At 40.7% G+C, this 14012-nt stretch overlaps 1 protein-coding gene across 3 annotated transcripts in view; it reads right to left on the minus strand.

Moving 5' to 3' along the window:
• The window catches only part of CCNY (cyclin Y), a 129768-nt gene that overhangs the window by 55058 nt on the left and 60698 nt on the right, over window positions 1-14012 (minus strand). Inside the window, exon 2 of one of the 3 annotated variants that reach the window (XM_063324459.1) lies at window positions 4667-4898. The exons of the other annotated variants lie outside the window; for them this stretch is intronic. Within the exon in view, the coding sequence (XP_063180529.1) occupies window positions 4667-4694 (28 nt within the window). The 5' untranslated portion in view covers window positions 4695-4898. The remainder of the gene's footprint in view (window positions 1-4666; window positions 4899-14012) is intronic. 3 annotated transcript variants of the gene reach the window in all.

Here is a 14012-nt window from a genome sequence, read left to right on the forward strand (position 1 = left end):
TCCACATCCCTTCTCTCACATCCTCCCCAGCAACAGCAGCCATAAAACACATCCGTCTTTCTCAAACTGCCTGCACAAAAATCAGAGGAGGAGAACATGGGTATGGAGAGCAGCAAGGCCTGCCAGGGCAGGTTACCCAGCATAAGGTGGCCAGAAGAAGACAAGTGCTGCTGAGAGAGGCTGGTTCCCCACTTCCCTTTGGAGGAACAGCATAGGTCTCGTAGGCTAACAGGCAGAAGAAAGCACTTTTTGGTGTGTACCTTCAACTTGATCACTCCCAGCTCCTCCAGGAAAAAGCATAAGGCAAATCGGAGCATCCCACAGGCCACCTGTGGGACCACACCACTCCATGCCACCACTGCTGGCATACAGGAGCATTAGAATGGATGAAGTTTCACAACACGCAAGTAAGATTTCAGTCTCTGGTTGATCTTAGATGTCTTAATTTATTGTACAACTTAAAAACAAATGCCTTTTTGAATCTGGCAACAAATTCTTACAACTCTATCATTGGAAATCATGTTACAGGAGAAAGATCAAATGATATATATATATATATATATATATATATATATATATATATATGAAGCTATAATTCATCATCAAAGGACATTATCCATCAAAAGGTTACCTCCATCCTAAATAAAGTAATATTTTCATACTGCTTTAGTGTTATCAGTAGTTCTTTCTAGTATTCAAAAAGTATTGTGAAAAACAGCCACAATATGAAAGGCTTAACCATTTTGTAATGGAATAGTTGAAAATACAGAGATTTAAACTCACACCAGCTATTCGAAAGAGAGGAAAATGAGAGCCAGAATTTCAATTATTGAAATCTACACAAAAATCTTCTCCGTTGCTAACAGTCTGCTCCGTGACTCACCATACAAACAAAAGATTTAAAGTGGGTACTTCCTACAACAGTTACCCTGCACTCCAAAATCAACTTTTAAGAAAAAGTCACTGTCTCATAGACAGTCCAACTCAAAAATCTTTCACTGTAGATGTTCTTTCCAGTTAAACAGATGTGGAATGTTTTCATATTTTCTTGTATCTTTTCATAGTTCAAAGTTCAGGTTTTCTTTTTTTTCTTTTTTTTTTTTTTGTTCTAAATAACTGTTAGGTTTTGCAAAGCATAACTCCCATTCTGTAAACACCTAAACAGTGTGATGCCTCGTGAAAATTTCAGGGGTTTTGTCTTCTCAGGATCAGGAACCAAAAGTGTGTGTCTACAAATACATGTATACATACACGTGCATATATCTATATCTATATAGATGTATATTTAAATCAAATCTAATGTTTGGTTAACTAAAGTCAGCCTCAGGTACCACTTCAGCTAAAAGATCATGTGCGTAACAGAATTCATATCATTTTGGAGGATTTGGGCAAGACCAGAGTTACAAACATATGCAAATACACGTAGGACTGCATCCTCGTCCTTGCTTAGCAGCATGCCAAAATAGCAGGTGTTACAATGAGCATTCTGATTTATCATGTTGAAATAAATTCACTCTCTCTCCAAGAAAAATAATGAGATATTGCATATAACTTTATTCGGTACGTAACTGCGGTGAAGTTTAAGACAACCACAGGATCACAATGAGATTCAGCCTGTACACTGTGAGAAACTTAGTTCCTCAAGCCACAGTAGCTGCACTCATATATGACCATAAAAAGAAGCGAACTGTAAAACAGTTTGGTTTCAGACTTGGGCAAAAGGCCAGGCAAGATTTTAAATCTTAAAGCAAGATCTTAAAAACCATTACTGAGACCAAAAATACTGAATAAAGCCTCAGTTTGCACTTTTTAAAAGGATAAGAATAAAGTTCAGATCAGTGTAGAAGTGAGCTACACGAATGACTGGAAGACTGCAGAAAATGCCTTCAAATGAGAGTCTGAGTTCAAACCATTTAGCTGTTGAAAAAGGAAAACTAGGAGGTGTCTGTAGTTCACATGTACCTTCACAGGAGGAAAAGAATTAAGTACTAAAAGCTCTCTCTAACCTAGCAGACAACACAATGGAAGAAGTGGAAAGTGAAAGCAGAAACATCTTAATTATGAACTTGGGTAAAAAAAAAAAAAAAAAGAGGATAATTAGGCACTGAAGCTCCACACCCAAGGAACTCAACTTATTTTGATGTCTTCCCTTTATAGAAGATTGCTTCAGCCAGACATCTCTAGGCTTTAGCCCAGCATGAGTACTTAGGCTCAATTTAAGAATAACTACATGCAAGTTACTGGCTTATGATTCATACACAGGTCAGACCAGATGATCCCAGGGGCTTCTAGCTTAAGTTCTATAAAATCTTCAAAAATAGCAATATTTAAATTATTAAGCACAAACCCTCAGCAAATCCCAGTGGCACATCTGTAAACTTTCTAAAATTGCACCTAACTCTGCTGCAATTCTTCAGAAAGAGCTACATTTTAAGACTTGTGGTCAGAATACATTATGCAAGATAAATACAGAAAAGGACGAGACCAAATCTTTCACGGCAAAATTTTAACGTAACAAAACAAAAAGTTTCTTCAACTCGTGAGTCCACTGAGATAGAAACAGGCACCACAAGAGGATGAAGGATGGGTGCTGCAGCAATTAACTTCTGAGCAACACGCATCAAAGCTTCTGCCGTGACACAAACAGGAAAAACCAACACAGTTGCTGCTTTTATAACAGCGCACGTGGGCTGCGGCACAGGGAGCAGGTCTGAAAATGTGTTTATCAGAAAAATAAGATGTTATTTCCTTCCTTTTGAACAATGAAAGTTGGGTTAAGTGTGCGCTGCCAAATCTCTGATGCTGATTCAATGAGGAGCCAAAGTCTAAACTGAGTAAAACACTTGCTCTAGACTTCAACAGTTCTGAAATAACCTGGTGAAATTACTTTCCTTCCTTCCCCTCACCCCTGGGACCACAGGCTATTGCTGCCACTGCACAACCACCACTGTCGGTAAGGAAAGAGATAGTGCCACATATTAGCTCAGTGACCTATCATATGCCTCAAAATGAAATCAATCCATGTTTTTTCTTCACAGAAGATATTTTTTTTTCTTAGCTATTTCTTAGCTATTTAAAGGAACTTCAGGTAAGAAGAGAACAGACCTGTCCAGGGCACGCCACGGGGGAAACTCCAGCTGATGGGCACTATGGGAATTAGTTAACCTCTCTGCCTTCTCTTCCCCACCCACAACCTGACATTACAGAGCAACTGCCTGGTATAGCCCGGTGGGTGGAAAACAACAAAAAACACCACAAAGTTGCTTATCAAAAAATTAAAGGAATGCAAGCAAAGAGCAATGTTTGATTAAACCCTACATATTCCCAGGAAGCCTGTTGAGAGGGAAGAGAAAACAATCGCCACGGGAGCAGAGGGAAAGGGAAGCTCAGGTGACCCGAGGGAAGGGGCAGGCTTTTGCCAAGATGCCAAGGGCAGCGCTTTCAGAGCATCCTAATGCAGGTGGAGAATGGCCACCTCCATGGTACCAGCAGGACCTGAGATGTTATTTCTCCATCTGGCAGAAAGAGTGAAGCTCTCGGTGTACCAGCCCCTATGAATGAGCTGATGTCATCTGCGGGAAGGGAAAGAGAAATGGCATTCTCCAGGCACGGACCAGAGAATAAGTTTCCCCAACAGAACCTAGAAAAAACTGATAAAATACATTTCAAAAGTCTCATTGCACCTTATGTTCTTCTGCTTCTCTTTTACTCTGGTGGGCTGCTCCCCTCAATCAACAGCAATTAGCCGTTTAAATGTACAATAATGAAAATATTCCCTTAAATATTATTATGTTATTATAATTCCCTCAGGAGTTGGTAAGAGTTAAATGGGTACCTCAGCCAAGAGGATCTCCCTCATCTGTCTCTAGACAAATGAAGCAATAAACCAAAGATTACTTTAAAAAAGAAGAGAGAGCAAAGAAACAAGACTGAAGAAAGCAATCTCTCACCGTTATTATCCATTTTCTTAAACTTTATTTTAAATCACCGTGATTTATGCAATGGAGACACGATACAATCTTACATTTGGAAAACTATGCGACTAAATCTACTACTAAAGTTTCCATTAGAGACTCCTGTGCATTAACGTCTCTAAAACGTGGGATGTGCCAAGCACTGGGACTAAAATAATTCACTGGGATGAATAAATAAACAAAGCCTTGGGATGCTTTCTGTTCAGAAGTTTTTACAGCTTTCCAATCGAAATAAGACTGAATTGTACAGGCTGATTTCACCAGGTAATAACAATAACTGCATCTGCTTTTACATAAAGCTTTCAAGATGTGAGATCCACTACTAGAAGTTTCATCTTGTGCCATTCAAACATCACACAATCACAGCATGAAGATTTATCAGTATCAGACCGCAAGATTTATCTGTACCTTTTTAGAGTGCTTCATGTCTTGTGTAAGCAGCAACTAATCTACCCCAAATGAAAATGCCTCTCAGCTGTGCTACCGCTTGTAGTACTCTTGTAAGAATGAATGTTAATGATGACATTCCAGTGCCTTTTAACAGTGATTACGAGAAGAAAAGAAAGTTGGAAATTGGAAGGCTTTCAAGAGGCTATTGGCTGGAAGGGCAAACTCCTTCAGGTTTGGCTAGGCCACTGGAAAAACTTGGATATGATCTTTGCTCCCCCGGAGCGATGGTATTCTCTGCGTACCATTCCAAGCAAACGACGGGCACGACATTTCTCAGCAAGCTCCAATTACGCGGTGACTCTGTTCCAGGCTGTGCTCTGATCTCGGTCTTCGAGGGAGGCACAGAGATAGTTCATCAATAAAAGGAGCCCTCTGTGACAAATAATGCTCATTTCTGTGCAGTCATTCCTCACCAGTCAGCCAAGTTACAACACAGGGCGGTTCTCACAGACACAGCTGTATTTATGTTCTCTTCTAGAAGGAAAATCAGACATATAACTTTTCACAGAACAAGGCTGAAAAAGGTTTGCACCCAGAATTGTTAGGTTTTTATCATTTTTCACAATTTGCGTTCCCTTTCACAGCAGTATCTCCCAACTAGACACATCTCAAGAGCAAATTAGATCAGCTGACACAACGTGGTATGTTAAGTCTCTTTTTTAACATCTCCTTGTATTTAGAACAGAAAAGTTAGCAATTAATAAATCTTTTCCCTCTCAAGTTCATCTCCTAAATGTCTTTCATATATTGTAGTGCTGCATTTATTAGTCTTTGCTTTAACTGTAACAAAAATGAAGCTTAAAAGTTTTATTGATAGATAGGTTAGCAGAGGATAAGAAAAAAAATATGCAAACACATACCCATTCCACACACACCCCTCAGGAAAACAGAGAGGAAAAGGCAATTTTTCCACATTACATGAAGAATTTAGCATGTACTTGGAGGCCAACAACTTCACTGTCAAGGGCATTCTCACTCCTTAAACAGAATTGTCCACTGTAAAAAGTGCCTAATGCAAAATATATGGCTGTGCATATATGTTTTTACATGGTACTCAAATACAGCTTCTCCAGCTTTTGAGTGTAACATAAAGGATGATTCTTCATTACAGCACCCTAAACGCGCCTGAAGCGTAAATAAAATATAATATAATAATATAATGAAGGAATGCAGAACATGCTCCGCTCCGAAAGCCAGTTCTTTATGTTAAAATATCTTGATATAAAGAATGTAATTTTCCCTTCACTTACCCAAATGGAAATCTAAGGCCAGCAAAGAGAAGCAACTTTTCAAATGTGTCACCTTTAAGATTTTCCAGCAAAACCAGTTTCCTGTTAAAATCAGCAGGAGTGATGACAAGCCCGTGTGTGCGCACGCTCCCTTCCTTCCTGCCAGCATGCTCAAGACGTGCGACAGCTCAGAGGACACTGATAAATACAGGGTTGAAAACTGTCCTCCCAGAGAGCCCCCCCCCCAATGTTTTATAAGAGAATTAAATTCTTCTTTTATGAAGCGTTCAACAGAATCTAGCCCAACTGGACACAAAACTTGTTCATATGCAGATTATCCAGGGATATAAAGTGGGCATGTGCTGGAATACAGACAAACTGATGTCAGAGATGAAGGACAGCATTTCCTATGACATTACTGGTTCTCATAGACAAAAATTCAGTCTAAACCTCCATTTTCATTACAGTGAGAGCATAAGCAGATTTTTAGATTACATTGTGACAGCAAGTGAAGCCCTGCAAGTCCAACACATGTAAAAGCTCACATTGCTTCTGACTCCTTGGCATCGAGTAGGGAGCAGGTTCCAGCCCAGTGGATTCCACAGCCAGAGCAAGACCCAGCAGCCTCCCCCCGAGGTCTCGGGTCTGCAACCAACCACCTGCTCCAGCTCACCAGGATGAACACACAGTCAGGGAAACAAAGCTGAAGCCAAGAGAAGCCAGTCTAATGCTTCTCACCGAAAGGCATGGAAACATACCCACATCAGTTCTGCTGTTGGAAGGCAAAGGTGGGGGAAGCCTTGACATCATTTTTTCAGAAGCATGATCTGCTCTGAATATTGTAAGTAATATAAGCAATAATACAAAGACATTGGATGGGGCTTTGAGCAACCTGGTCTAGCAGAAGGTGTCCCTGCCCATGGCAGAGGGGCTGGAACTAGATGATCTTTAAGGCCCCTTCCAATTCTAGCCATTCTATAATTCTATGATTATTCCCACAAAACCTTTTTTTCAATGATCTTATATGATATGGTTGCCCTTAAGAAATGCAAGATGGAAAGAGGAACGACAATGCACGCTTTGCACTTCTGCACTTTGCTGTGCATCTACCATCATTGCTCATTTTCTCACTGCCAACCTTTCCATTTTGTTACCAAACACTGCTTTTTGGCACTTGAGAACACGGTACTCAAGTTCCCCAGTTCCACCTTCTCTCTTTCTCCATTAAATGACAGAGCGCCAGCTAACACAGCACAGATGTGACCGTATCGGCATGCATCCCATCAGAAACAGGCTGGCGTCTCTCCATTCCGAGTGCATTTCTACGTAAGGCGGCAGGATGTCACCACCTGGACTCCTTCGCCGCATGTTTCCAGGGGGTTTTATTAACACCCGAACTACTGCCTGCTTTTGTCGATGTCACTCGTGCCCCACTTACGGCACATGTAGGAACAGAGCCGCTGTCCTATTAACCTCAAACTGAAATTTATGCATTTCTCTAATGCCCCGGTGACACTGAGCACCACGAACGATTTTTCCCTGATGCATTTTTACTTAATATATACACCACTTTAAAACGAATTCACTTTTGCCCTATTAGATCCAAAGATACAAAGAATGGAATATAAACAGTTGTGAAAGACTTTTAAAAAAAATTATTAATAATTTTTTAAAAAATCTTATTTTTCTTCTTATAAGTCTATCAGCAAAAAAAAGTTACATTATGATTCATTTATCACTTGTTATGATAACCATATAACATGATAGGTGTCAAATCTTTTACAGATGTAAACACAGTATCATTACAGACCTAAACAAACGATACCGGGTGTTGCAATACCAAATTATTTTACTTGTCATTTCAAAACAGAACAGAACAGTACTACCATGGTCTCCACCAAGAGAGGCATGGAGCCACCAATGCCCCCAAGTGAGGATGTACCACAGATTTAATGCAGAAGTTATCGGCTGGCAAGGAATTATTTGTCACCGAGTGAAACACACAATACCAGTCAGCAGAAGTGTTGGGTTAACCTACAGTAAAGTGAGCCAATTTGACTTGAAGACACAGATCAATACAAAGTCAGCAGTATAATCATCATCGTCATTTCACAGCTGAGCTGACGTTATAAACTCGAATCTTAGATGGAAGCCGTATCTGCTGCTTTGCACCGAGGTGTACGCATTTCACCATTCCTCAAAAAACAGACATCATTGCCACGCGAATCATTAAGAAACAGAATGACCTGAAGGATGTGTTATGTTCTGCAAATCAGGGCCCAGCAGCTTAAGCTGTAGCTCAACTCTTCATCTGGACAAAAGTAACTTACTAATAGTGACTCGAGTGCTGAGGAGCCCTCACAGCTGCCCAGCAGAGCCGGTCAGGCCTACCCTTCCTCATCCCCTTACAGAAATGGTTTCAATAAATGCCAGTGAAAATGGCATCTTTGCAGGGTCTCTTCTGTTTCCTTTTGCTTCCCTACTGAGCTGTGTGACCTGAAGTTAAAGTATTTATCAAACAGCTACTAGGTAATCCATCAAATACAAACAAAAAAAGAATCTGTTTTCATTTCTCTGAAAATTTAGTGCAAGTGTATTATAAAAAACACTTGTAAGGGTACATCTGCAATTTCAAGGGCAGCAACTGTTTTTTTAATATACAAAAATACAATTCGCAATCTTTTCTGAGGAACACCACAGGATACTTGGTAAACTACAATAACGGGCCTTCAATATTTCCCCTGCAGATTTGTATTCACATGGCAACCAAATTACCATGCTACCAAGACACACTGTTAAAATCAGTACTACATGCAGATTGCCACCTAAAATTGAAAAGCCACTGACACTAAATTATAAACCTCTCTCATCACTGAAACTCGGTATTTGCGCCTGTACGCTAAAGCCCATCAACACATAGAGCTGGAACACGTGTGTACGTCTACACCCACACCTGAGCCACTGAGCACTTCCATTACGGGTTGCAGTGCTGTCCCTAAGCCCAGGAGGCTCACCCTCTTTAGTCTTGTGACAGAACACATACAATACAGCTTGCTCAACGTACATCCATGTAATTCTTGCCCATAATTCAGACACTATAGCTTCCGAAACCTAAAAACCTGCAACCTCCAGGTATTTCGGCTGCTCCTCAAAAACCCCTTAACTCACATCCACGTGTCCTATATACCAGGCAAATAAAAAGGAGCAAGAAGAGGGAAAAAGATACATTAAACTCTGAAGAAGACAACTGCAGATCTTTACCTGACATTTATTCTCAGTCTTTGATGGAGTTCTTTCATTGACATTTGTTCCCAGAATCATTAAGTGCCGGTCTTGGAGAAGCACCTTGTAACAATTGAATGTGTTGCAAAATTGTTACCGTAGGAGGTAACATTACCAGAGTGATAAAAAGCATTACATTGATATCTTGTTATTTGCTGTGAATCTAAAACACTGCCATCCATCTTCATTGTGATTTACCATATTACTCTGAATACGTGAATAACCCTAAACAGACACAGAAAAGTCTTTAAAACAAAATCATCCAGAAGTGTTTTGTTCTTGTCCCAAACATGGACTTATTCCCAAAATTATGCTGGCTTAATGCCCAGGACAAGTAACATTCAGTCCCAGAGCAGTAATTAGTTTCAGATCCAATATCTTGCAACTCTTTAGCTCTTAATATGAGCTCTGGGCAACTGAAAAAGGGATAAAAGGAGCTTCCTATTTGTTTTTCTCCCAGTCCTGAGGACACAACCACTGCATATAAGATGCACGTCTTGAGGCTGACCTAAGCAGCCACAAGTAATGCAGGCACTTTAATTCAGGCAGATAAAACCTTACCAGACCAAAGCCAGAACTGGGATACCTGTGCGATTGGTAAGAAGGGGGAAGGTCACTGAGAAACTGCAATCCAAAGACTCGTTGCAGACAACACACACAAGGTTAAATTATGTACAGTATGGACAAAAAAGTAGAAGGGGGTACTAGTATTTCCATTACAGATGAGGAACTGAAGCAAAGGAATAAAGTCAATGCATCGCTAAAATCCTGGTGCCATTCTGCACTTAGTCTGCACCTCTGCAGATCAGACTCCAGGCCTCGATCTATCTAGTTAGCTAGAAAAGGAAGAGCACATACCTAGGATCCATAGGACCATCTTGTCCAATCTTAATATTGCTACTTTTAGATGCCTAATACAAAGCTAGTCACCCAGTTGCCCTACAGTCAACAAAGCATGCACTTTTAGAAATGCATTAGTCCACTGGCTCTTTGCCTCATCATAAAAATTCAGGATAGAACAGATGCCTCATACTCTAGACATGCTGACCATGTCTTTCCCGATACATTGCTTGACAAAGCTACCAGGGAATTAATTCAAAATATGCATAAAGTGCTGCACTAACCCAGTCATAGTTTGCTTCTAATCATTCACATTGACACTATGTGCTACTTATTTCTTAAGTAGTAGGTTATTCCCAGATTATGGGAATTGTTCCATGTACCAAGGCTACTGGAAACGTCAGACGCTATGTAGTGTAACATCTTTGGATGACCGTTTCCTATTATTGCCTGGCAGGGAAATGCTAATTTAACTCACCAAGTTCAATGCCTTTGAGCTATTTTTGCCTTAAGTAGCTCAACACTTTCAAATGTTCATTGCCAAATTCAGACCTGTGCTTAACCCATCCGGTAGATACACTGAAAGCAACAACTGTGAATTGCTACCACAGAACCGTTAAAATCACCTCGTGTCAGTCTACAATACTGCTTTCAGAGTTGCTATGACAAAAGAAAATCAGAAAAATAATATATTAAATCAGAAAAGATAATACCTAAAGCAGCATGCTAATCAGAATGATTTCATCAAGTCTCCTCCAAGACAACCTACTGAGGGAATCTACTGACAGGGAAGAATAACCACATCATTAGCAATTTGTACTCCTGTCAGGAATGCATTTAGTCACACCATAGATTAAATGTTTAAGCAATTGCTAAGCAGACGTGAAATTTTCCACTCTGAAGGCCTATGTCTAATCTGCCAATAAAAAAATTAAATACAGTGAGGCATTTCACTCAGGACAGCAGTTCCTCACTTCAAGTCTCATCAGAGGTTTTTTTCATTAAAACAGGGCAGACAGTCGACATCACAGGAGAGGCAAGTGCTGATTGTATAGAAGCAGATATCCAACCAAACTCTGACTGCCCTTCAAAAGTGAAAAAAAAAAATACAATTTTGAACAGTCAGGAATCACCACATAACATGAACAGGTGGTATTTACCAGAAGGTCCTACTTTTCTGAAGAAACTATTTTTAACAATAGTGTCCTGTTTTTAACAATAGTGTCCTGATATTTAAAGTACCTGGACACACAGAGGGAAAATCGTGCAGTTTTGTAATGGGACGTTATGTTGCTCAGACTTTCTAAAGTTCCTTAAAGGAATAACAAATATTTGTACAACGATCCAACCCACCTGGGCTTCCAAAGGCTTTAACAAGGTCACCTGCTTCTGAAACGAGGCAGACATTCAGTGCTCAGAAAGGCCAGGCACAAATTACTTAAAAGATGGGAAATGAAGCACAAGATGAAACCGTCACTTTTCAACAACTGTTCTCTGTTGTTTTTCAACACATTCAAAACCATGAAGTGAATTCAGTACGACTGCAAAGTCTGCAGATGACAGGACATAATATAGCAAACTAGCATCAACTACAAAGAGCATCTCAGTTACTGGTCAACAAAATGTCAGATGTAGAGAAATGTAAAAAACTGGGGCACATAGGAAAAAAAAATAATCTAACTTCATCCTCAAAATGATGGGCTTTGAATATTCCTACTCAGGAAATATGCTGTAGGAATTGGGAACAAATGCAACCAGTATGGAGAGATTCAAACCACATGAAGGAAGAGGTTCTTCAGCAACATTAACGCTGTGGGACCACTTGCCACAGGACACTGAAGCCCCTTAAGTTCCTACAGTTTCAAAGGATTCAAAAGGGATTAGACAGGTTCCTGGAAGGCAAATTTACTAAGAATTGCAAAGTATAGAGTAACTGCTCGGGAAGCTCCCAAGGTGCAATTTTAGGGCAACTAGGTATTCTGAAGAAATACTGTTGTGTTTCTCTGTTCTTGTATTCTTTTGTCCTGTGGGGACAATAGAGAGGGCTGGGCAAAACGTCCATATAACCAACACTGCTCACATTAAAATCCTGTTACATTGTAATCTGACAAACTAGAAAAATAAAAAGCTGAAATTAAACCAAATAGGTCCTTTGTGATTGAGAGCTACTGAAATATCTGAATTAATTAAACCCAAAGCAGGGAATTTACTAGACCAGCATGTACTTTTTACGCGAGGAGAAAAGCTGTCATTGCCTAGCAGTTTAACATTAACTAACTTTTCTCCACTGCTGCAGTTTTGCCAGCTTTACAGCATTAGATTTATTGCAGCATATGGACTTTCATCCTCAGAGAGCACCGACCAGACATGCATTTGTCTTTCTGGTAGCCGATGTTCTGGAAAGTAGAGGGGAGGGGAGGTACCACATGCCTTGCGCGTCGACCACAGTGACCAAAACACAGATGAGTCAGAAGTGAGACAAGTCCAAACCAAATTTTAAGTAAGAGCCCAATTATTCATCTGCTACAGGCCATGTTACACAGTTAATTCTCAGGTCAGTGGACTGCCGTGTTGCCATTTTTCTGGATGGAATGTCCCATCTAACACTATATACGTGTCAATGCACTGCAAGTCGCCTAAGGATCTGTCCCAGTGCAGGAAGAATCGGTCACTAACTTTTTTTTCCTCCTAGTCTATACCTAGACTGAAGCCATAAACTAAAAACCCTACATCTCTGATTTGTAAAACGACGACTAGAGTTGCTAGTTCTGCAGGAAAAAAATTTACAGTACTTTTGGGTAGAAAGGAACAGAGGCTTCAGGTTTGGGGTTTGGTGTTTTGGGTTGTTTTCCTTCACATGCCACTTAGATGAAATGCAGAGGATTTTGTAGGCCCGTGCTAACTGTGCAAGGAACACAAGAGGGATTTCAGCTTTCGCCTGGGTTGCTTTGCTTATTATGGTGCCTGCATTGTGCTTCATGTATGTGAAATAGCATGAGAAACAGGAAAACAGAGTATGAAATAAACTAAAGAATCAGAAATAGGAAGAAAAAGAGGCACTATACTGGACAGGCAATACTGTGCAAAGCACAGGGAAAAGAAAAGCTGCAACAGCTAGCGAGAGAAAATACCTAAAATGCAAAAGCCCAGTCAGAAACAGGCAGGGGAGACAACGAAACCATGGGAAGGCAAACCCATGGCTCATGAGTTAGCAACGAACAGCTTTTGTTGAACACTTTTGACTGATATTTATTAAACGTGTTATTCAACACACTGCTTATAATGCATTTCTACAACAAGGCCAGGTTTTGAAAAAGCCTTGGCTGTAATGGAAAGAGGGCCTAGATCCTGACTCCACCAGAGAGCCAACACCAGAAGCACGTCACTGCTCAGCGCGAGCCAGAGAAACTTCCAACACCTCAGTAAATGCAGCTCAAAACTGACGCTGCTTTTTATACACTCCGAGACCTCGGTGTAACTATTTTTTGTCATTCATTTTCAAAATACCACAAGTTCACATTTCTAAAAATTAACAGGTTTTGGATGCAGAGAAATATTTAATGTAGCGTTTTCATTCTGACATACACTTTTTAAAACAGATTTCCCACATTTTGTAAATCATGACCATCACCAGCTAGAGAGAGAAATCACAAATATAACAAAACAAAAATTTTTTATTCTCTTACACTATGAGGTTTAAGTGTTCCCTCACCGTCTTAAATTTCTGCAAAAATATGTGAAAGTACAGTGTTGTCTTATGATTTAAAGACCTGACTGGCCTCTGACAGGCTGGCTGGATGGGCCGAGGTCAATGGTATGAGGTTCAACAAGGCGAAGTGCCGGGTCCTGCAGTTGGGTCACAACAACCCCATGAGCACTACAGGTGCGGGGAGGAGTGGCTGGAGAGCTGCCTGGCAGAAAAGGACCTGGGGGTGTTGGTCGACAGCTGGCTCAATATGAGCCAGCAGTGTGCCCAGGTGGCCAAGAACGCCAACAGCATTCTGGCTTCTATCAGGAACAGTGTGGCCAGCAGGACTAGGGCAATGATCGTCCCCCTGTACTTGGCACTGGTGAGGCCCCACCTTGAGTCCTATGTGCAGTTTTGGGTGCCTCACCACAAAAAAAGACATTGAGGTGCTGGAGTATGTCCAGAGAAGGGCAATGAAGCTGGTGAGGGGTCTGGAGAAGAAGTCTTATGAGGAGCGTTTGAAGGAGCTGGGATTGTTCAGCCTGGAGA

The sequence above is a fragment of the Chroicocephalus ridibundus genome, chromosome 2 (genome assembly GCF_963924245.1).
Source record: "Chroicocephalus ridibundus chromosome 2, bChrRid1.1, whole genome shotgun sequence".
Classification (NCBI taxonomy): Eukaryota; Metazoa; Chordata; class Aves; order Charadriiformes; family Laridae; genus Chroicocephalus; species Chroicocephalus ridibundus.